Source organism: Ipomoea triloba, chromosome 6 (genome assembly GCF_003576645.1).
Source record: "Ipomoea triloba cultivar NCNSP0323 chromosome 6, ASM357664v1".
In the NCBI taxonomy this organism is placed as follows: domain Eukaryota; kingdom Viridiplantae; phylum Streptophyta; class Magnoliopsida; order Solanales; family Convolvulaceae; genus Ipomoea; species Ipomoea triloba.
The window spans coordinates 11,280,692-11,306,330 of NC_044921.1; the positions used below are offsets into that span (position 1 = coordinate 11,280,692).

Here is a 25,639-nt window from a genome sequence, read left to right on the forward strand (position 1 = left end):
TATATATTAAGAGCATTTTATCTTGAATAAATCACTAACTACTAATATTAGTATGTGATCGTTTATGATTTGTGTTGAAGATCATGCATTAAATTTACTTCTTTAAATAATTTTTTTCATATTTTTCTACCTAAGTGTACATATTTTTGCCTTTCTAAAGTTCAAGTGCATCTTTTTATGCTTTCCAGAGCACATTGTTGTGTCTTCCACTTTTAAGATCGTAGGTATATATATATATATAGAGGATCACGTTGCCAAAGACCTTGTGATCAAGTGGCATCCGGTGTTCCGATTAACACTCCTACATGGATGATGGGAGTGGGTTCGAGCCGAACAGATACTACATTGTAACAAAGTCAGTAGTACTCAAAAAAAATATAGAGGATTGTAACAAAGTCAGTAGTACTCAAAAAAAATATAGAGGATTGTAACAAAGTCAGTAGTACTCAAAAAAAAATATAGAGGATCACGTTCAGGTGCGTACTGGCCGCCCAAGAGAGAACTGCGGACGAATCGCAACACGCCACGTGTCCGGAATGTAGTTGCACCTAACGTTATAACTAGGTGCACCCAAGTGCATAAATGTTAACAAGGTAAATTATTTGCACTTGTAAGTGAAAATAGGTGCACACATGCAAGTTACTTGTATTACAAGTGCAAGTAAATTGTACAATGAGCATCAATACTAAGTGCACCTGATGTTATAACTAGGTGCACCTAATGATATAACTAGGTGCACATAGGTTGCACCCAGATGCACGAATGTTAACAAAGTAAATTACTTGCACAAATGCAAGTAAAATACTAAGTGCAACTAATGTTATAACTAGGTGCACCTAATGTTATAATTAGGTGCACCTAGGTTGTACCAAGTGCATGAATATTAACAAGGTAAATTACTTGCATTTGTAAGTGAAAATATTTGCGAAAATAGGTGCATGAATATTAACAAGGTAAATTACTTGCACTTGTAAGTGAAAATAGGTGCGAAAATAGGTGCACTTGTAAGTGAAACTAGGTGCACTTATAAGTGAAACTATGTGCACTTGCAAGTGAAACTAGGTGCACCAAAGTTCCAGTTATTTACAAAAATGTCACCGCATCATTTTTAAAAAATTGCATCTGATTTGTTGATCTGGACACATGGACGGCTGTGGAGCGTTCTCATTTCCTACCTGGGCGGTAGTTCGCACGAGAGTGCAACCATATATATATATATATATATATATATATATAAAGAGTTGAAGATCATGTATTAAATTTAGTCTTTTCAATAGTTGTTGCATATTTTTGTGCCTTACGGTGCACATTTTTGTCTTCCAGTACATATTGTTATGCATTCCAGAGCTCATTGTTATGCCTTCCAGTGTACATTGTTGTTGATCGTAAATGAGAAATTTTTTTTATAGATAAGTTTATCTGTGGCTGAGATTCAACCCCATTTTTCACATGCGGCCTTCATTGCACTAGAACCTAAGCATATATATATATATATACACACACACACACACACACACACACACACACACACACACACACACACACATAGAAATCTGCTCAAATGTGGTCGCGTCTTCCCATGCGGTTGGTGTGGTATACACCACTATGTATACAAATATACAATACTCAATGTTAGAAAATGCACAACAATGGAAATACACAAAAACACTAAAAAACACACAACACAACCAAAAATCCAAAATAATGCACCATAACTCTCATGTCCCTAATTGTGCATTTCCGGACACTATGTGGTGTATATTACATACCTAGTGGTGTGTTTTTCTTTTGTGATGCGTACCTAATAGTGCATATTTGTGTTGTGCATTTTCTAACATTGGGTGGTTTATATTTGTATACATAATAGTGCGAACGCACCAGAACTCTCCTATATATATATATATATATAAACACACATAAACACATCTCTGTAGTATAGTTTACATATTATTGCTTTCTGTACCTCTTTTATTGCTGAAAACCTGAATCTATTATGTTAAAAGATGTTAGTTGTTAAATATTTAATCAATTGTTTGTGGTTCTGATTTTTCATACATATTCTTCACCGAAATATAACATCTAAAAATAACTGACAGATATGCATTTGAAAACTTATTTAATTTATTAAATTTAAATTGGCCTCATTATGTGAAATCACTTTTAGTGTTAGAGATTTACCTGTTAAGGACAAGTTTTTTCAGAACATGTTTTCCTCCAAAATGTAAGTATAGTGTTTTATATCTTCATTCATAAAGTGTTAGTGTTTTCTGTATATTTTTTTTAAACATAAATATCTTTTTCTTTCAACTGGTATTCTCAATTTAAATTATATTTATATTCATTAATATTGTGAGCATAAATATAATATGTGCAGTCCAACTATCAGTTTAGGCTTTTAATTGAGATGGAGCACATGTTTTAATTTGGTATCAGAGCAATACAAAAAGTCATGAGTTCGAATCTCCGCGTCACCCAAAAACGAGACTTCCACGTGTTGCGAAGTCATGACCCAAAAACGAGACTTCCACGTGCAAAAACGAGACTTCCACGTGTTGCGTTTGGAATCCACCGCACACCCAAAAACGAGACTTCCACGTGTTGCGCTTGAAATCCACCGCACACGTTTATGTGCAGTCCAACTTTTAGTTGAGATGGAGCGCATGCTTTAATTAATATAATAAATGAATTTTAAATGTTTTTATCATAATAAAGCACATTTGAATATTGTAGATGTAGGAAAATACTCCGTAACTTAAAACCAATTATCTAAAATCATGTATACTTATCCGAATAATTGTTTAAAATCTTTTATTGTAGATGTTTGTAGATTTCATAGTGAAACGAACTATAACCTCAATTTGAATTTAATTTTTTCTTTTTCTTTTTTTAACAAATAAAATTAATGTATACAAAATATATCATTAAACAGTTGAATTTGAAATCTTTGACACATACATATTATTTAAATATTTTAATTTTTTTTTAAAAAAATAAATCTATAAGGCGGTTCAATGAATCTTGGATTAATTACCCCAGGTAATGAATTACCTCTAAGGAGATAATGTGAGATTTTGGGAATGCAAGATTACCTTGGTCCTGTTTGGTAAATGACTGTTAGCTCATGCTATTAGCTGATTGGGTTAGAAAGTATATTAATTGATAATATTATATTAGCTAATTGTAGAAAAGTGTTTGATAAATTAGCTGTTAGCTGATAAATGTTTGATATAATTTCTTTTATCAAAAGACTAATTGAAAATGTTGCTTTGAGTAGCTTTTTGAAATTTAGTATTTTGGAGTTACAAAAAGTTTATTAACTAAACACTTATATTGATTTTTTAACCAAGTCAAACAACTAATAATAGTCAAATAGACCAAAATTGACTGATAGGCTAATTATTTACCAAACAGGACCTTGTGTGTGTTGGTTTGAATTGTGAGAAATAATATTTACCTTATTTGGTTAAAAGTTTATTTTATGTTATATGAATTAATTTACTATAATTTACTCAATATTCTTTGGTTGACTATTATTTATACTTACACTTTTTAATTTTGTGATTTTATATTTTCTAGTGTTATTGTATATTTTCTTATAGATTTATTATTATAAGTATTGATGTAATTTGTAATGTTAATTTTTATTTATAATTTTAAGGATTTAAAAATTTAGTTAAAAAAAGTTTGGTTAATAGGTTAACCGACCAATTAACGGAAAAAAATATCAGTTCGATTAATTCAGTAATAAAAGGTTCGATTCAACTAACACTTAAGTCTTTAAAATTTCAGTTCAATTAATCAAATGCACATTCCTAGGTGTGACTTATGTTTATTGGGTGCCATAAATTAATTAGCCCACACACTTTTAATTAAATATTAAATAATTCAAATAGATGGTGCCACATAAGGAGGGAAAATTAACCCAAAGAATAGCTCAAGGGCAAATTATTGTATGGAGCATGAATATAAGGTATATTATTTTTATATTGAAGGTACATTATTTTTGTACTAAAGGTACATTATTTTATAGTACTATAAAATAATATACTTTCAGTACAAAAATAATGTACTCTAAAATAATGTACCTTCAGTACAAAAATAATGTACTTTTAGTATATTAAAAATGTACTTTTTATTTGTGGTCCACACAGCTGTGTGAACCATGGTCCATGCAATAATGATTAATAGCTCAAGTTATTTGTGGGGACGCTTCCCGGAATAACCCGGGTTTCTATGCCTCTCGAATGAGGGAAAATTAAGAGGGATGCCTAACTAGAATGTAAGAAAAATCTCATAGAAGTCATAGTAAAAATATAAATTATAAAACAGTAACAGTAGTATTTAAAATGACAGGTTTTTTTCTTCTTCTTTATTGAATATGTAAAGTTGTATTCAATTTCATCTTCTTCCACACAACGTTCATGTAAACAAAAAGCTATAATGTAAGAAAAATCTCAATTGGGTACAATGAAAACTAATCAATTTCAACAAATACTTCAGTGGCAAATGGGAAAAAATTAACGATAGTTGCGATAGACTGGAGTGTACATGCATCTCTCAGCATACTTAACAAGATCCTTTGGGCGAGGAAGATGGGTAGCCAATCCTGAGAATCGAAGCAAGTAAAGAGAAATTAGCTTTGTTTGGTAACATAGTTAGCTTATCAGCCAATTTTGACTGGTTTGACCACTATTAGCTGTTTGACTTCGTGAAACAGTCAATATGAGTGTTTGGCTAATCAGCTTTTTGTAACAACTTATTAGAGTGAATTCCTTTTTTGGTCCTAGACTTATAGTGGCAAAGACAATTTTAGTCCTCCATAAAAAATTTGGACAATTTATGAACACATTTATTGTAACGAAGACAATTTTGGTCCTCCGTCTGTATTTTCGTTAGATGGCCGTTAGAGAGGGGGTATTTACGTCATTTCATGATAACCCCTTCTCTTCTATTCATCCCTGAGCGTTTTTTTCTTGATTGCAGATTCACGAACCAAATTTGTTCTCTGCACGGCGTAAATTGCGCAGTTGAGATCAGTGCGTTCATCTTAGATAGCCTTTACAACATACCAGAGAACTCACTCTCCGCTTCCACCGTCATTGGTGTAAGGGTACGGTGGAAGAATCCAATGGCTTTCTTCCTGTTCTGGCGCCCACCGAGCACGATTACGGCAAGCCGCAGCGCCCACCGAACACGATTACAGCAAGCCGCAGCACAGGGGCAAGTACTAGCGATATGACTGTGATCAGAACCCAATTCTCCATTAACCCAAAATTTCTTTTCGATCTAGAGAAGATCCAACTCTGAGAAGCCTATAGATTTCAGCAATAGTATAGAAGTGGAGCCCAACTCGGTTCGGTTCGATTTGGGTTGGTTTAAGAATAAAAATCTGTAATTAGGAGAAAAAAACCCTCAATATCAATCGCAACTTTGTTCAGTGAGGCAGAGGCGAGTGGTTACTGGCGAAAGGAGAGGAAATTCGAAGCCAAAGTTGAGTTCTTGATGGACTAATCATCCTCAGAATAATTGTTACTTGTTCGGGAATGTGGTGCTCACCGGGTTGCACAATCCTAGTTGGGGGCCTTTGGCTTGTATATATTTGATCGCTTGGTTTGTAGGCTTGTAGTCTAGCTCAGAGGAGTAAACTACAGAGGCCAAAACATGCAACATAATTGTTAATTCTAATAAGATGAGCTTCATTGTTTGCATGTTTTCTTAGCCGTCAGAATGCTGGGAAGGAGGAGTTGGCAATGGACTAATGAGTGTTGCCCGAAATCAAGAACAAAACACTCAGGATGTAATAAAGAAGAGGAGATATCATGAAATGACACATTTGCCCCTTCTCAAACGGCCATTTAACAGGAAATACAGACGGAGGACTAAAATTGTCCTCTTCACAATAACTATGTCCATAAATTGTCTGATTTTTTTATGGAGAACTAAAATTGTCTTTGACACCATAAGTCTAGGACCAAAAAAGGAATTGACTCAACTTATTACTTCAAAATGCTAAAATTCAAAAAGCTGCTCAAAGTAGCTTTTTCGATAAGCTTTTAAAGAAAATAAATTATACCCTTAAAGGCCATTTTGCATGTAATCAACTATTAGCTAACAGTTAATTTACCAAACATCTTTCTACAACTAGCTAATGCTAATAGCTAGTCAAACCCGCTAACCCAATCCGCTATCACTAACAACTATTTGCCAAACACCCCTAAGTATGGGGAATCTGGTAATAACTTGATCAACACACCAACAATAAGAATGGAGTAAGTGAGTAATTCATTTCATGCATGCATTTGGTATGTCTATTCATTTAATTCCAACATAGCAACTCACCAAGTTCATATGCCTTTGCAGCTACATTGGCAGCAATATGGGCTGATATCTTTCTGATCTTAGTGAATGGTGGATATATGAGTCCTTTAGCGTAGTTTTCTTCTGTCACCTCAGCTGCCAAAGCTTCCGCTGTTTCACCAAACAACGATACATAGTGTCACAACCAAACCATTCAGTTCAAGCAAATTAAAGGCGGTTTTATATTGCTGCAGAATCCTAAAGTTAGTTGAAACGAATGTATGCACTAGGACAGATAGGGGTGCTACTTACATGCTGCCAAGAGCATGTCATCATGTACGCGAATTGTGCCAGACATGATTAGGCCTAACCCGAATCCAGGGAATATGTATGCGTTATTAGCCTAAAAGTAACGAAAACCAAAAATTAGTTTGCAAGAAAACACAACATTATTGTTGTTCTAATTAAGGAGTGGAGTGGAGTATAGTATAGCAGGCAGCACGTACCTGGCCCGGGATAAATGTCGTCTTCTCCCCATATTTAACAGGCTCAAATGGACTCCCACTAGCAAAGATTGCCCGGCCCTGCAGCTTCGAAAGTTAATAATGGTGTTGCTCCAGGCAGTAATGTTTTAAAAGACACGAGCAAATTCCACCATTTACGTACCTCTGACCATGTATAAGCTTCTTCAGCAGTACACTCTGCTTGTGAAGTTGGATTGGATAGAGCCATGATCAAAGGTTTCTCATTGAATGTTGCCATGGCCTCCACAACTTCCCGGGTGAATGTTTTTCCAACTCCTGAAGTTCCTATCAGAACCGTAGGCTTTATTGCCTGTAAGGAAATAAGATGGACAAAAATGCATGTAACGAGGAGGCCGGATTCAAATTCAATTCCTATAACTTCGTAAAGATGCAACTAACTTCCACCATACCTTGACAGCATCTAAGAGTGACTTGACGGGTTGGTGATCATGAGCCCAAGGCTTTTTGAAGTGCTGAAGAGACTCAAACCGAGAACTTACGATCAGTCCCTTGGAGTCCACAAGCCAAATCTTTTTTCGAGCTTCTTGCAGTGAGACGCCCGACTGCAAAATGACAGAGGAGATCAGATTGACCCAACGACAAGTTCAGATAAACAAAATCAAATGAAATTACAGTTCAGTACCTTCTTTGATATCTCGAGTGCTATAAGCTCAGCAATACCAGTTCCAGCCTTCAGTACGTACATCAAATACCAAAGGTTAAAACAAAAACTCATAGGAAAGATCGAGATTCATAAATTAAAGAAAGCCACCCAAACAAGCTCGGTACCTCTCCAGCACCCAGGAATAAGAAAGTATGATCAGATAGAGTTCCACCGACTAATTTCAAAGCTGCCACAACCCCAGCAAGAACCACAGATGCCGTTCCCTGCAGGCACATACATGTAAAGAATTTCACAATTCCACACTGTGATAACACGGGGAATGCTTATAGTTAAGAGCTATAGCCTCAATTGTTACCTGTATATCATCATTAAACACGAGATGTTTTGTGCGATACTTTGCCAGCAGCTCGAATGCATTGTGGTTAGCAAAATCTTCAAACTGTGATTCCAAATTTAGGATTAAAATATCACAAGATAAGTTTTGGGAATGTCTTTTGGTTCAGTACTTAAAAAACTTCAAAGAAAAAGAAGCACCTGAACGAGAACTTTTTCTCCATAGGCTTTTTTAACAGCAGACATGAACTCATCCAATAGCTCTGCATATTCCTGTGTTGAAAAACAAAAATAAATGAGAAGGCAAACCTTAAAATACTAAAGATTGGAAACCTTAAACCACACATAAAAAAATCACAAAGGAAAATCAAAGATTAAAAAATAAAACCTGTCCAGTTGCTCTCCTCTGCTTGAGTCCAATATAAAATTCATCATCTAGTAATTGCTGATTATTTGTTCCTACATCAATGGTAATAGGCAGACACTGGGAAAAAAAAACACATACAAATGGGTTAATAATGGATACCAAATATACAAAAATTAAACAACAATCTGTTTCTTTTTCCGTTAAATTGCTGCTGAACAAGAACAAAATTTATCAAATATTCTACTTACTGCAGAGGGACGAACTCCTCCGAGAGCAGTATAAAGTGAAAGCTTTCCAACAGGAATTCCCATTCCCTGCACAATTTTTACGCATTTTAGCCAATATAACAACTCAGCATGAAATATAGACTTGACCAAACGTGTATCAGAAAGATTTAGGTAGACCCCTGCCCATTTATTTAATCATGAAGTTCTCTGAAACTCATATTTAAATGCCAGTTGATGGATAAGCCAATAGAAACATGTATTATTACCTGGCAACCAAGATCGCCAAGCCCCAATATGCGTTCACCATCAGTTACTACTATGACCTGTATATTCCTCTCGGGCCAATTTTTCAGCACCTCAAGAATCTTGCCCCTGAAAAATTCCCATGGCAAGAATCAATAATTAAACTGTTTGGCTAGAACTCTAATTAATATCAAACTGTTTGGCTAGAACAACTTTATGCTGAACTCTAATTAATATCAAAATAGAAGTAATTACTTCTCTTTTAGACTGATAAAAAGTCCCTGAGGACGCCTGAAAATACTTCCATACTTCTGGCAAGCTTCACCCACAGTTGGAGTATAAACAACTGGCAATAATTCTTCAACATTATCAATGAGAAGCTTATAAAATAACCTCTCATTTCTCTCCTGCAAATTTGCATAAATTCATGAAATTAATTTAGTACTGAAATGTTGTAGCAAAATGTTATCACTATTCAATCTACCTACTGTTAATGTCAAGGAGTATTATTATAAAAGGGAAAAGCAAATAAATTATCTCATGCCATTAAATTCCTTGGAAACAAATACCAAAGGAATTATGCAGGTAATCTACTGGAAGCTCAAATAAATCACAATGAAGTGATGAAATCCAAAGCACATGTCTAAAAGGATTCCACAAAAGAAATTATTTAAAAAAAAAAAAAAAAAAAGAGGGAGGAAATCTGAAAAAGGGTAAAGATATTCTTTGCTGTGTCTATGGAATTCAGCTCTTAAATGTTAGTAAGCTGCTGGAGTTGCAAACTACATGTCACAATATCGTTATTAGAGAAAAGAAGTCGCTGATTTTAACTGTCCACAAACTGCTGGACAATCCATTCACAACCATTTCTCAACCCATTCACATTCTTGAAATAAGTCAGACCGAGGTAAAATGGGCACTGTAGAAGAATAAAAGTACCTGAAGATCCATCATGGCTATGTATCTTTGCAATGGAACATCATATTGACGAAGATTATGCATTAGTTTCTTCTCCTGGACACGGAGATTTTGCGTAAAAAAAAAAAAAGGGATGATAATTAGGAACAGCTCAATTTTGTATAAGATTGGAATTCAAATCAAAATTAACATCTCTAATACGGAATATTTCATTATCAAGTTACCTGAAGTTCCTGGGACACAACAACGGGAGGTAGAAGGCCTCGCAAGTAATGCACATCTCTCTCTTGCTCAGTGAAGGCAAGCCCTTTGTTGAAGTGTGGATCACGCATCAAAGTATATCCACTATAAAATGACAAACAAAATTCATCAATCTGCAGATTGAAAGAGAGATAACTCCACAAAAATGACAAAATATTTATCATGCTTATGTTCATTGTTTTAAACATCACATTGAGTACCCACATAAATTATTACAGGGTAGCAAACTGCTTAAAGACTTCTAAAGATTTTTCAGCAGTTAACAAAAGAGGAAATGATCACCAATAGATGGCCTTGGTTAGTTAATTTACAAACTAAATTCATCCTAAACACAATCCAGCATTTCTGAACACTAGCTGATGAGGAAGGCTCATTGTTGGGCGGAGGCCGGTAAAGGCCAAGTCTTGTTGGGCAGAGGCTAGTAAAGGCCAAGTCTAGCACCCGGTGGATGAGAGATTGTTGGGAAGAGGCCAGCCAATAAAAGACCCAACGTCTCGAAAATGTGTGGCGTTATAAGGAAATAAAGTTACACCTTCGCTACGAGCTATAGATTTTGGTGTAGTGGTAAGCGTTTGATCCTAACACTAACTAACTAATGAGTTTTAATTGAGTAAAATCGATTCACATCCAATCAATATATTGGAACTGAATAAAATCAATCTGTCACGGTTTAGAGCTAAACCATTCAGCCATCCAAAATACAAATCAAAGAACAAAGAATGTGCCACTTAAATGGAAGAGAGAAAATAAGGAGTGCATAAAATATGCTTAAGAATTGGCTTCGAAATAGATTAGCAAAATCCAGAAAAATTAATCAAGATATTCAACATAAATTTACTTACCTAGCAACAGCAGAAGTCCAAGGGATGATAGTCTGATCCTCAGTGGCTCTATCCTCACCATAGATGTCCTTAACACCACCCCCAGCTCCAGAATTATCACTCAAGCCATTGCTAATCTCCTTCAATGCACTATCCATTACTACCTCTCTTCTTTGACACAAAGGAAACACACCTAATGCTGCCTTTCTCTGCCAATGACACAAACTGAACCACAAAACAACAATAACCCACAACGCAAATACAATTATAGACAAGAAGTTCACAGCCCGTTTTGTTTTGCGTTTCTTGAATCTTACTTAATTGTACTACGGGTAGCCAGGGGAAAACCCCCTACTTATAACCAAAGAAAAGCGAGAAAGTTCAAATCTTTCTGCAAACCCTTTGACGGAATCGAAATCTTTGGGGAGGGTGTGTGTGAATTTGAAATCTTGAGCCAATGTAGTTTGAAAGCAGCAATGTAGAAGAGAGGAATGGAAATTTACCAGAAGATTGTTGGCCTTTGACTTGAATAACGAGAGGGTCATTGTGAAAAGAACTTGTCCAGAAAGGAAAATATATGAAGCCTGGCGGCTCTGTTACTAGAAATGCAGAGAGAAGTTGGTGGTTTCCGCGTTCTCTGGAAGATGGTAAATGGCAGTTATACCGCTGTGTTTGCTGATAGGCTAATCATCTCTTTGCCACCATTTTTGAGATTTTTTTCTTTTCTTGTGAGTTTATTCCACTTTTGGATTTTTATTCTATTTTGTATTTTGTATTTTTGTATGAATTTAAAAAAGGGAAAAAGCGTCCACTTGTAGCCTAATTCGGTTAATTTTAATTTACTTCTTAACTTGATAAAATTCATTACTGAATTAAAATGCTTATGGCCAAACACATTGTGTTCAAATAGCATGTAGTGACTATCTCATATGTACTAATGTATATATATAAACAGTACAATGTATTATAGAATCTATAAATGTATATAACCAATACATATAAACATTGTATATATAAACAATTAAATAGTGAAGTGTATTATACATACATACATACATACATAAATATATATATATATATATATATATATATATATATATATATATATATATATATATATATATATATATAGAGGCCCCATCAAATGCGGCCAGCCTCCCCCGTGCGGCTGTGTGGCCTGATTTGCACCATTAGATCCCATGATCTAAGGTTTCATATTAATCCAAACAATACAGCGCTTGATCTTTAGTTACGCGAACGAGAATGATAATGTTGACAATTCACTACAATTTCAAAACCAGATCAGACGACGACGGAGACTTGAAGTCAACGAGCACTGGGTAACAAACACTAGACGAGCGTAGGAGGGACTCCATCACCGGCAACGAGTGCTCCGTTCTGAACAAAATGCACAGGTCGACTCCAACAGAGGAACAAGAATGGAGTAATTCGCAATAGTCTGTGCATTATCAACATTAATATGGCTCATATTTGAGATAATATTGGTGTAATTCGCAATAGTATGGCTCATATTTGAGATAATATTGGTGTAATTCGCAATAGTATGTCTCATATTTGAGATAATATTGGTGTAATTCGCAATAGTATGTGTATTTGGTGTGTGGTGGTTAAGTGGTGTGTTTTAATCTGAGAACTGGTGCATTTGAATTGAGTGGTGTATTTCAGTATGGTGGGGAATGGTGTGTTTTAATTTGTCCAGTGGTGCATTTTATTACGTAGAATGGTGTGTTTTAATACACATGGTGGTGAATTTTACGAGAGTAGTTGCATTTGGTGTGTGGTGGTGTGTTTTAATCTGAGAATTGGTGCATTTTATAACGTATAATGGTGTGTTTTAATTTTGTTGGTGCATTTGAATTGAGTGGTGTATTTCAGTATGGTGGGGAATGGTTTGTTTTAATTTGTCCAGTGGTGCATTTTATTACGTAGAATGGTGTGTTTTAATACACATGATGGTGAATTTTACGAGAATAGTTGCATTTGGTGTGTGGTGGTTAAGTGGTGTGTTTTAATCTGAGAACTGGTGCATTTTATAACGTATAATGATGGTGTGTTTTAATTTTGTTGGTGCATTTGAATTGAGTGGTGTATTTCGGTATGGTGGGGAATGATGTATTTTAATTTGTCCAGTGGTGCATTTTAAAACGTAGAATGTTGTGTTTTTTTTTTTTTTTTTTTGAGAAAAAAGACTTAATTCATTGAATCCGATAAAAGACAGTCAACAAGAAACGGAGGAGGGGTATCAAACCACTCCCCGCAACCTGACATAGAAACGGCCTCCCGAGCAAGTAGGTGGGCGGCACGATTCGCAGATCGCTTAGCAAAATAGAAGTCTACACCCTCAATCATAGATGCAACTTCTTTGACATCATCAATAATAAAACCAAAACTAGAAACAAAAGAACTAGAAGATAATGCATAATAGACAAGTTGAGAATCAGTTTCTATGTCCACATCTCCCATCCCGGTTCCCTTCAACCAGCTTAACGCTTCCCGAATGCACACAGCCTCGGCCTCTTGAACGCTATAGTTGCCATTGAACCTGAGAGACTTAGCTGCTAAAAAGATACCTCCTTCGGCACGTAACAACCACCCTAATCCCATAACTTTGTTCTGAGAGTCCATAGCAATATCAGTGTTCAGTTTTAACCGGCCAGTAATTGGGGGCCTTCATCTGTGCAGCAAAGGTTCATTCCCAGTGGACCCTACACCTGGCTCCAGTGCTGCTGTCCAGTTTGTCAAGAAGGAGATGGACGATTGAACCATAGCATTGCAGTTAAAAGCCTCCCCTTTCCAAACTGTTGCATTCCTGCTGTTCCATAGACCCCAACACAACATAACAAATTTACTTTTCATATCTTCATGCAAGGTGGCTATCAAATTTAAAAACCATTCAGAAGGAGTACCTTGAGCATTAACAGAAGATGAAATTCCCAGAGCAGTCCAAATACTCACTGCATGCTGGCATTCCATAAATAAATGACAAGCTGTCTCCTCAAACTGACCACACATATGACAAACTAGTGAGCAATGTATGTGCTTTGTACGTAAAACATCACAGGTAGGGAGTATAGACATGGCAAGCTGCCAACAAAAAATCTTCACCTTAGGGGGGACTCTTAGATTCCATATAATGCGCCATGGCCGATCATCATGCACCTCCCCTAGCAACATTCGATAACAAGATTTTACAGTGTAAGCACCTTTCGGCTCCCTGAACCAAACCCATGCATCATAGTGGTGAATTTTACGAGAGTTGTTGCATTTGGTGTGTGGTGGTTAAGTGGTGTGTTTTAATCTAAGAACTGGTGCATTTTAGTCGTTGAATGGTGTGTTTTAATAATACATTTGTTGGTGCATTCTGTACTCTACCATTACCTTCCCACTTACAATTACCATAAAGCCTCCACTTAAGTTACGCGAATTAAACTTCCTAAGTTCTAATATATAACCTCCACCGTTAGATCACTTCAATCTAGTGGCATACGTTGGGCCACACGACCGCACCTAATAACAAGGCCGCATTTGATTAATATTCTATATATATATATATATATATATATATATATATATATATATATATATATTTGTTTATACATACGTTTATATTACTTATATAAATGTATAATGCATTGTAAAAGAAAAAAATGGAATCAAATCCTTTTAATAAAAAAATGCCAATAATATTGGGATTGATTAAAAAAAAACAAAAAGAAGGCGGTGTGGTGGGGTCCCGCCTAGCCCGTGGGCCAAGGGGCGGGGTGGTCTGGGCCACTACAACCCAAGCCCGCAAAGGAGCGGGCTTTTTTTGGCCCACCCCATTTAAGCCCGATGGTTGGCGGGCGCCCCGCCCCGCCAGCCCGTATTAACAACTCTACTTCATGATAAGTCACAACTTCACATCTTGAATTGACCAGGGGTTGAATTTGGTCAATTCAGTCGATGCCCAACAATCCCCCTCCCAACACCTGTCACAACCTTTGATCACAAAGCTCAGTTGCACAGCATGCCTGACTCGGTCTTTAGCCTCTACACCCATTAATATCTTTCTCGGTATTGAACTTGGCCCGACCTACGCCATCCATCCAGGACTGGAATCGGCTACTGCCTTGCAAAAGATTCAAACTCGTGACCTCGGCTCTTATACCAATTAATGGATCTCAGCGCTGCACTATGCTTACTTCCCGAATATCTAACTCTTCAAACTTTTCGGTTAGATCTTTTACTTCTCTATTGACGTGTGTTTCATAAAACACCACATGAATTGACTATTCTACTACCATTGTCCTTTTGTTTAGCACTCTAAAAGCTTTGCTGGTAGTAGAATAGCTAAGAAACAATCATTTGTCAGCCCTTTCATCAAATGCCTTAAGGTTTGACTTTCCGTTGTTATGAATAAAACACATATTGTCAAATATATGAAAATAACTCAGAATTGACTCCTTGCCTTTCCATAGTTCATATGGGGTCTTCCCGTGAGCTTTATGAATTATAAACCTATTTTTGGCGAAACAAGTTGTGTTAACAGCTTCAGCCCAAAATCTCTTAAGCAATCCGAAAAGTAAGATCATTGACCTTGTGGCTTCCTTAAAAGTAAGCCCAAAATCTCTTAAGCAATCCGTGATTCTATTTTGTTGAGGTGTTCTAGTTGTAAATAGTTGATGTAGAATACCATTCTGACCACAAAATTCCTTAATAACTTAGTTGACAAATTCTATGTCTTGATCTTGACAATTGTTAAACCCTTTTCATTATGAATTTGTCGCATCAACTCTGGAAGTACCTTGTCCAAGTATACTTAGTGTAGTCATCTACTACTACTAAAGTATATTTTCTCCCACTTAGACTTACTGATCAACTAGTCCAAACAAATCCATATGGAGTAGACGCATGAGTCTAGTAGCTGACTCCATGGATTTAGATTTAAAAAAAGATTTGATTTGTTTAATGTTTTAAAATTTAAAGTAGTACTTATGTAACAAGTTATTTTAATTATTTATATAGTGTACAAATGGTAAAACTTAACAAAGCAACAAACTAACAACTTAAGAATAAGGTAAAAAAAAAAAAAAAAGGTGGCGGGATCCATCATAGCCCGCGGGCCAGGGGCAAAGCAAGGCGGGGCAAACTAACAAAACCTAAGCCCACCAAAGAGCGGGTTTTTTTTACCTGCCTTGTCAGCCCATTTTGACAACTCTAGCCACATGTGCTTGAGATATAGATGGTTGAAACTTATGTAAATGATGATCAATAAAAATTTTGAGACATGCATGAGCTATTTCTGCACACTGCATAATGATATGATAATCTCATGACTATTATTCCTGGCAAAATTATTTTTGGATACATTAGTAGTAGAGGCTAATACACAGAGCTATAATATATATATATATATATATATATATATATATATATATATATATATATATATCTTGCCAAAATCAACACCCCATAATGAAGATAAATTTTAGAAAAACATGCGGTGGCATTATGATATTTTGCATATTGTCGAAAGTTTAAGGTGCATAATTGTAAAGTTTAAGGTACATCATTTTAACACTTAAAGTGTGTCATTTTAACACTTAAGGTGCGTCAGTTCTACACTTAAGGTGAGTCATTTCAACATTTAAAGTGCGTCAGTTCTACACTTAAGGTGTATAAGTTTTACACTAATAGCACGTTTGGTTAACGTAATGAATTTTGAGGTAATAAGAATGCTATTCCATAAGGAATGGAATAGGCAAGGAATAAGGTATGTCATTTTAACACTTAAGGTGAGAGTCATTTCAACATTTAAAGTGCGTCAGTTCTACACTTAAGGTGTATAAGTTTTACACTAACAGCACGTTTGGTTCACGTAATGAATTTTGAGGTAATAGGAATGCTATTCCATAAGGAATGGAATAGGTAAGGAATAGAATATGAATTGTATTCTATTGTTTGGTTCATGGAAGGAATAGACTTTAAGAATTATATTACAGTGTTTGGTTGGTTTAAGGAATAGAAATTAAATATGTTTTAAAAGACATATGTTGTTAACACTTAAGGTGTGACATTTTACACTTAAGGTGTGCCATCTTACACTTAAGGTGTGCCATTTTAACACTTAAGGTGTGCCATTTTAACACTTAAAATGTGTCATTTTAACACTTAAGCTGCATTAGTTTGACACTATAAGGTGCACAAATTTGACACTTAAGTTTATTAGTTTGACACTTTAAGGTACATCAATTTGACACTTAAGGTGCGTCAATACGACACTTGAGGTGCGTCAGTTTGAAACTCTTAAGGTGCATTAATTCAACAATGGTAGGAAGATGATGCATCCAATTCCCAAGAAGCATGTTTTTTTTTTCCAGATTTTCCTTGAGTTGAATCATTGATCTAGAGTAGATCAACGGTTTAGATCTCAACCAGTTTATCACCTGGCATAAGTTATGCACCTATAGGGGATGGTTTATGTGCGAAACTTCTCCCAGGTGAAAATTAGTTGAGATATGAACCGTTGATCTAATCTAGATCAACAGCTCAAACTTTGGAAATTTATTTTAAAAAAAAGCTCTTCCTGGCAACATGGATGCAAATGATCAAGTGTATCGAACTGACGCACCTTAAGATTCAACTTATGCACCTTATGTTGGGAAATAATGCACCTTAAACTTTAAACATATCCACCTAAAGAGTTAAACTAATACACCATAAACTAGAAAGTGACGCACCTTAAACTTTAAACATACGCATCTTAAGCTATAAACTTACACACCTTAAGCTATAAACTTATACACCATAAGCTTTACACTACCTAAAGCTATAAACTTACGCACTTTAAGCTTTGAACTTATGCACCTTAAGCTGGAAAACAATGCACCTTAAGCTTTAAACATACGCACCTTAAGCTATAAATTAAACTTACGCACCTTATGCTATAAACTTACGCACCTTAAGGTTTAGACTTAAGCCCCTTAAACTTTAAACTTAGGCACGTAACGCTATAAACTTAAACTCCTTAAGCTATAAACTTATGCACATTAAGCTTTGAACTTGCACATAAGTTTTAAACTTACGCACCTTAAGCTGTGACCTTATTCAAAATAACCATAGTGCCAACACATTTTTTTTAATTGTTCTTCATTCTGAGCTATTGATTTTGACAAGATGAAAGGCTATGATAAATATGCATGTTTCACATCGGAGCTATTGACAAGATGAAAGGCTATAAAATAGTTGTTACATTGGAGATGCCCTAAGATGTCATTGATTAATAATTCTTTTAAATATAAATATATGCAATAATAATAATAATAATAATAATTATTATTATTATTATTATTAATTATTATTATTATTATTATTATTATTATTATTATTATTAATTATTATTATTATTATTATTATTATTATTATTATTATTATTATTATTATTATTATTATTATTACTACTTTTACTACTACTACTGTTGTTATTTATACACATATTGACATATATAACATTTCTTATAAAGAACATTTATATCTTTTGAATACTTATTTCATTTCTACTCTTTAAGCGAATCAAACATTGTAATACAAGTCATGAAGTCTATTTCTTCAACATGGTTGTAGTAAGCGCTAGTCAGGCAATAGAGTGCCTAGCGCCTAGGTGGGCGCCTATGCGACTAACTAAAAAAAATCAGTACATGTGTGTGGATGTATATATATGTATATATATATATATATATATATATATATAATGAAAAAAATTAGCAAGGCCGAGCCAACCGAATTAACTTGATAAAAATGGACGAATTAACTCACCCGAGCTGAGTTATGCGGTAGGCAGCTGCCTAGGTGGCCAAGTCGGCCGAATTAGGCGCTAGGTGGGTGCCTAGGAGTGAAATCGCCACGGTCTATGGACGCCTAGACCAATTTTTGCAATAGTGTTCTTCAACGAACCAAAGAATGGAATAGAATTTCTATATTATTCAATAATCATTACCTATTTAATTCCTTATTAAATAACAATTTTATTCATTCAAAATCTATTTTGTAAACTAAACATGCGGTAAGTGTTAAGAAGATAAGATGATTTATTCACTGTATGTGGTTATTTGATCGATAATATAAATTATTGTACATGTGCCTTATGAAAACTTAAGTATAATAAATCAATATAAATGTAATTGTTATTTATAAAATAATAATTTGATATATAATTTGATAATAAAATAATTACACTATTTTATTATTAAATATCTTTTATTATTAAATACTTATTTAATCTTACAAAGTAAGTTATTTGAATAATACATTTGTAAGTTTAATTTGAAATTCCAAAATTTGGATCAAGAAGATACGGGTCAAAATGTCTTATTTGGTAGTCTGTTGTTGAATCATTCTTATTTGGCATCGAAATCCAACTTGGTCGGCTGCATTCTGTACGCGGCGTCTGCCGATGCATCCAATATCCCTACCTACACAAATATTGTTTCTTCACAAGTTCACAACTTTAATTCTTTTTATCTTATTTAATTGTTGTTCGTACTCAAAATAATAATAATAATTATTATTATTGTTGTTGTTCTTTCTCTCTCCCTATTTTTTTTTATTTATTTGTTCAAAAATTTTCGCCTGTCTGACTAGAAGCAGATAACTTGTATGTACATTTTTATCTATATTCTATTTTTAATTTTTTCCCTTTTTAGTCCACTATTAATCTATTACAGTAGTAAGGGTGTGTTTGGTTGGTGGATTTAGGCATAAGATATGAGTATCAAAGTGATTGTTATTGTTTGGTTGATAGGTTTTTAGAATATTACTATGAGTTTGGAATACCCCATTAATTGGAAAACCTATACCCTAATGAAATAAAAGTTTCATTCCCCTTCCTCCTTTCTTCCCCAACTATTAATAATCATTCTCATTCCACCGTACCTTACTACCAAACATACAAAATATTTTCACTAAAACCCATTACCCTTACCAAGTATTTGATACCCATAACGATTCCGATTCCCATGTGCGAACCAAACACACCCTAAATTATGAATTTGATCAGTTTTTATTTTTCAACTTTCTTGAATTCACTAAGGCCTTCCTCAATAGTGGTGAGTTTTTGAAGAGATTTTGCAGGTGTGATTAGGAAAGAGAAAATGAGAGTGGAGGAAAAAAAAACAAAATACAAAACTGAAAAAAATACATTTACGCACCCAGGCGGGCGTGAGACCTGCGCCTCACGTGGTTTCTTTCCAAAGTGGGCCCCACTCCCACTACCAAAATCTCTCATTTTGCAGGAGAAAAATTTTCCCAAAATTCTCCCTCACATTTATTAAAAACCCACTCCCTAGATTTTACTATTCCAAAATCTTCCTAAAAACAATTAATGGGGATGGCCTAAGGGTGTGCTTGGTTCGTACATGAGAATCAAAATCGGAATGAGAATCAAATACTTGGTAATAATAATGGGTTTTGGTGAAAGTATTTTGCATATCTGGTAGTATAGGGTGGAATTGGAATGATTACCAATATTGATGCTTGGTTGTGTATGACCCTATAATGGAAATAAAAGTTTTAAAATACAAAAATAAAAATTTAAGGCAATTGATCCTAATATAATGACATCCAAAGCATCAATATGAACAAAAAATCAAAACAAAAATCTAAAAGTACTAATCCAAACTTAAAAATTTGATTACCAATAAGATGGAATGGTACCCTTTTTTAATTAGAGAATGAGATTTGTAATTGAAAGGATAATCAAATCTAATAGTTGTGTTTTAAAACAGTTGTCAACCAAACACTGACTATGACTTGATTCTCATTCATAGTGTACCACGACCACACAACCACCATCACTTATTCACCACCACCACACAACCACGACCACACCATCACCATCACCACAACCACCACCAATACCACTCCCATAACCTCCTCCACCACCACCACAACCATCACCATCACTACAACCACCACCAATACCACCCCATAACCTCCACCACCACCACCACAACAACTACGCCACTTATTATTATTTTATAACAAATAATGCAATTTATTAACTTTCAGTCAAACATAAAAATGTAGTTTTTTGAATGAAAATCAAACACCAGAAAATTAAAATGTTTTCCGAAAAATGAATCTTTTTTTTTAAAATCATTTTGTAAAAAACAATTTTAAGGTTTCCATACGAGGCCTTAGTATGTTTTCTTTCATTAATATTTCTTTGAAAAATGGTCAAATTGACCCCCTAAGTCAAACGGATAGTGCAAATGAGTCCTAAGTGAAAAAAATAACTCCATTTAAACCCTTAAATCAACAAAAGTATTCAATTGAGTCCAGAATTACCTTATTAGCAAGTCAGTTCATATCATCACCAAGCTAACAAATGTTCTTTTTTAATTTTTAATGAATTATTTTATTTAAGAGAAAATTATACATCTGGTCCTATGACTATAGAGGTCATGTTAATTTCAGTACTTAACTTTAAAAATTAACAATTTAATCCTGTGACTATGAAATTTTTAACACATTTGAGCTTGCCTTGTAGGGCCTGAAAACGCGGAGCTGGCAAGGGTTTGGTGAAGATGTCAGCCAGCTGATCCCGAGTAGAAACAAAACTGACAATCAAATCCCAAGAAGCCACCTTGTCCCGAACAAAATGATAATCAACCTCGACGTGTCTGGTTCTAGCATGGAAAATCGGATTTGCTGCCAAGTAAGTAGCTCCCAGATTGTCGCACCACAGGGTCGTAGGGTTCCTAGAGTGAAGCCCCAGTTCACGGAGCAAAGAAACCACCCATGTGACTTCAACAGCGATGTTAGCCAGGCATTTATACTCAGCCTCCGTGGATGAACGAGCCACTGTGCGTTGTTTTCGAGAGACCTAAGACACTAGATTGTCACCAAAGAACACTGTATAGCCACTAGTTGACTTCCTGTCCACCGGACACTCGGCCCAATCAGAATCGGAATAGGCATGCAAAGCAACGTTTGATGACGGAGTAAGTCGTAACCCATATTCATGTGTACCTTTAACATACCGCAACACCCGATTGAGCAGCCCCCAATGGTCTACAGTCGGAGATTGCATGAACTGGCATAACCGGTTGACTGAGTAGGACAAATCTGGCCGAGTGATTGTTAGATATTGCAGCGCTCCCACAATGCGACGATACTGCGTGGGATTATCAAAAGGCTTTAGAGATGGAGTGGCTGGTTGAGTGACATCGGCGAGTGTAGCAAGAGCCTTGCAGTCGGTCATACCCGCCCTAGTTAAACTGTCTTGCATATAGCGCTTATGCAATAGTAAGAAACCTCGTTTATAGGCCAAGGTCTCAATAGCCAGAAAGAAGCCGGGGGGTACCCAGGTCCCTGATCTTGAACATGGTAGAAAGACGATGAAGCAGGGAATCTACTAAAAAGGAGTCGTTACCCATCATGATGATATCGTCAACGTAGACTAGCAGAAACACCCGGGAGTCCCCTACTGTGTAATAGAATAGTGAGACGTTAGTCTTAGACGATGAAAACCCTGTAGTGGTTAGGAAGTCATGGAGCTGTTTGAACCATGCACTGGGGGCTTGCTTGAGTCCGTTGATATCTACTATTTTGTACAATAATTTACCCCTTATTTTAGTTTTTTTGGTGCTTATTTTCTTGATCCTAATGAAATTAGGAATTGTTTGTGTGTTATATTGTCCAAGTGTTGAATTATCTACAAGAAACAACAAAGGAAGAATTTTGGAGCATTTTGGACAAGTTCTGGAAGAAAAAGGAATTACAAGGATGAAAGGAAACAAGAATACAAATTGGAAAAGAATTGGAAGTTGCCTAATGGGCCAAGGCCCATCTACCTCCTATATATTCTACCTATTCTCTACAATTGAGGGGAGGTTCCCTTACAGAGTTCTGAACCCCAGCTTTTAGTTTATATTTCTCTAGCATAGTTTAGATTAGTTTCACATTAGATTATTTACTTTCAAGCTTGGAATCTTGGATTGAAGTTGAATTTGTTCTTTATCAGTTAAGTTTCTCTTCCCTTTTATTTCTTACAATGTTTATGGTTATTTATTATTGCTTTTCTTTGTTTACTTTAACCATGCGTGAGTAACTCACTTATGGGTTTGGATTAGGGATCCATTGTTAATCTTGATGTTCAATTTATGATTAATTGCATAAAGGGTTTGAATCTTTTACTTAGGGTTTATGTTGATTTGGGGATTTCTTTGCACTAGTTATTGGTTTGTGGCCATAATTAATTGCTAGTCTAAGAGAGGGATTCATTACAACGACAGTTAGATGGAGACCTCGAGCCTTACCAATTTCAACCTAATTTTCCTGCTATGAAAGTAGAGGTAATTTTGGGGGCTTACAATAATGCTTAGGTGCTTAAGATTATGATTGATGCATCACGACAGTGGGGCAATCTTAGTCTAATTCTCTTATTGATTACGAAAGTAGCTAAGTAGAATTCTTTTGTGCATTGCCCATATATCCCTTGGTTAATTATTCCTTCCCTAATCCTGAGTTTGTTAGAACATCAAGGTTACAATCCCCCTAATCTGTCCCATACCTTTATCATACAGTTTACACCTTAATCAATTGCTTTCTTTTATTTCACATCATTCAGTCTTTGTTGCTTGGATTCTATTAATTCATATACTCTAGTGCCTGGCAATTCACACAATTACGTGCCATAGCCCCAATCCTTAGCGGAACGACATTACACCCTTTTTACACTCATCATTTGTGCCCATCACATTTTGGCGACGTTGCCGGGGATTGGTTTATTTGGTTTTGATTTTGTGATTAATTTCCTACTAGCATTAGAGTTAGTGAATTTTAGGAGATCAAGTTTTTATCACAAAAAAAAATAATAATAATAACCAAAAAATATTGTTGCTAATGTGCCTGCAAGTCTATATCTTTTGATTTGATTGAAAGGGATTCCCGTGATGGATCAAGGAGGATACTACGGTTGTCAATCTTATGAGGGCAACCAACATGATGGATATGGAAATCTTTTCCCAACTCAAGCCCCACTTCATACCCATTACTATGATGCTCAATCCCAAACTTTCTATCCACCACAATTCCACCCCCAAAACTCATACTCTCAATACACTCCAAACTACCAACATCCATACCCACAACCTTCACAAGATTTCAATCCACACTACCAAAATCCTTACGCACCACATCCTCAGAAGTACCAATCTTTCCCTCAAGAGTTTGGTGCCAATATGAATAAAGAAGTTTTTCAAGGAGGTGCACCACCAAGGTTCATGCCACAACCTCTTTGGTGTGCCATATGTGGAGGATCACATGAAGCCGAAAGATGCTACATCTTTGATCCTAACTTTCGATATCCAGGCCAAGTTCAAGTACCTGTACATCAAGAACATCAAGAGCCATTCTATCAAAAACCTCCACAAGCACGCAAACCTATTGATGAGGAGACCTTAGCATTGGCTAGGCGTTGGGGAGTCACTATTGTAGCTGATGATGACACTGAGGATGGTGGATATTCCATGAGACAAAGTGAGGAAGAATATGCCAATGATCAATGAGAACCTCAAAAGCCATTTTATCAAAAACCTCCACAAGCAAGCAAACCTATTGATGAGGAGATGAGGTCCATGATGAATAAATTAATCATTCAAATGAACTTGTTACAAGCTCAATTGGAAGATCTTAAGGCTCAAGGAAAAGGCTTGACAACTCAAGAACCCATTCAAGGTTCAATTCCTTATAAAGATGTTATACATGAGTTGTTCACGCCAAGTGAAGGTGGTGATTCAGAGGAGATGGAGGATGCAGCTGATGAAGATGAGAAAGTGAATGAGGAGATTGAAATGGAACCTTTGAATTGGGAAGGAAGTGTGGAGTTACAAGGGAATGGTGAACAAGAGCAACTTAAAGATAGTCCAAGTGAAGAAGTGTTCAAGAATGATATAGTTGATGAAATTGATGGCATAAACGAGGTATGTCTTTCCTTTGATGACACTCCCTTGGGTGAGAACTTTAGACTAACTTGGGAACCGGGAGGTGTCAATGTTTTTGAATGTGGAGGCCCCCATTGGCCAATTTTCATGTCCAAGGATTCTTACTTCATCTTAGTGCATAAAGAAGACCCAAGGTTTTCCCTACTTGCTCAAGGAAAGGAAAATCAAGGGGAAAATAAGAATGGATTTGGTGAAAGTGTGTGTTTGAATTTTGAATTCATGGAGAACCAGTGTTTGAATTTTATGGTGGTAGACTTGTAGATAAAGGAATTTGTTGATGGCCACCATTTGAGGCACTATCTTGAAGAAAAATTTGCTAGGAATGATGGGATGTTCTTTCTCAAATCCAATGATGGTTGATCTTGAGAGGTTGAGTCGAGCTAGCGACATTAAACTTAGCGCTTCATGGGAGGCACCCCACGTTATCCTTTACTTTCTTGCATTTTATTTTATTGCATTTAATTTATTTGCTTTAGTTAGATTTTATATTTTAGTCTTTATTTGGTTTTCAAGAGGTTTGACAAGGGAATATTTGAGTGAGAATTGATTTATTTTACTTCTAAGAGAGCGGGGAATGTTTAGAAATTGAGTGTTTATGATGTGTTTAGGTGTTGGAATGCTTTGGGGATGTTTTGGATTGATCTACAGGTGAAAACATGCATTTGGCGCGAAAAACGGACATTTTGCATATAGAGAGCTCGGGGTCACGGCCACCATCACGGCCATGACCCCGCCCGTGACCTTTTCCGCGCATTCCAGTACGTTTTCGCATATAGAGAGCTCTGGGTCATGGCCAACATCACGACCAGAATTAATTGCTAGTCTAGGAGAGGGATTCATTACAACGACAGTTGGATGGAGACCTCGAGCCTTACCAATTTCAACCTAATTTTCCTGCTATGAAAGTAGAGGTAATTTTGGGGGCTTACAATGCTTAGGTGCTTAAGATTATGATTGATGCATCACGACAGTGGGGCAATCTTAGTCTAATTCTCTTATTGATTACGAAAGTAGCTAAGT

The 25,639-nt window shown here is 35.7% G+C and overlaps 2 protein-coding genes across 3 annotated transcripts; both read right to left on the reverse strand.

Moving 5' to 3' along the window:
- Positions 1 to 4,335: 4,335 nt before the first annotated feature.
- On the reverse strand, positions 4,336 to 11,307 carry LOC116021627 (NADP-dependent malic enzyme-like). 2 transcript variants are annotated; one of them, XM_031262076.1, is made up of 18 exons: positions 11,120 to 11,307; positions 10,638 to 10,825; positions 9,759 to 9,879; positions 9,556 to 9,630; positions 8,872 to 9,023; positions 8,640 to 8,745; positions 8,395 to 8,460; positions 8,168 to 8,263; positions 7,981 to 8,052; positions 7,802 to 7,885; positions 7,611 to 7,709; positions 7,465 to 7,512; positions 7,232 to 7,384; positions 6,964 to 7,131; positions 6,804 to 6,881; positions 6,610 to 6,700; positions 6,340 to 6,468; positions 4,336 to 4,606 (listed from the first exon to the last, which is right to left on the reverse strand). In XM_031262076.1, exons 1-18 carry the CDS (start codon positions 11,159 to 11,161, stop codon positions 4,518 to 4,520), a joined length of 1,857 nt encoding a protein of 618 aa, XP_031117936.1. In that variant the 5' UTR covers positions 11,162 to 11,307; the 3' UTR covers positions 4,336 to 4,517. The 2 variants fall into 2 exon arrangements, with proteins under 2 accessions (XP_031117936.1, XP_031117938.1); XM_031262078.1 differs by having other exon boundaries at positions 10,638 to 10,841; positions 11,120 to 11,252.
- A 1,520-nt stretch (positions 11,308 to 12,827) lies between these two features.
- On the reverse strand, positions 12,828 to 13,262 carry LOC116023471. Its single transcript, XM_031264473.1, has one exon. It carries the CDS (start codon positions 13,260 to 13,262, stop codon positions 12,828 to 12,830), a length of 435 nt encoding a protein of 144 aa, XP_031120333.1.
- Positions 13,263 to 25,639: the final 12,377 nt, after the last annotated feature.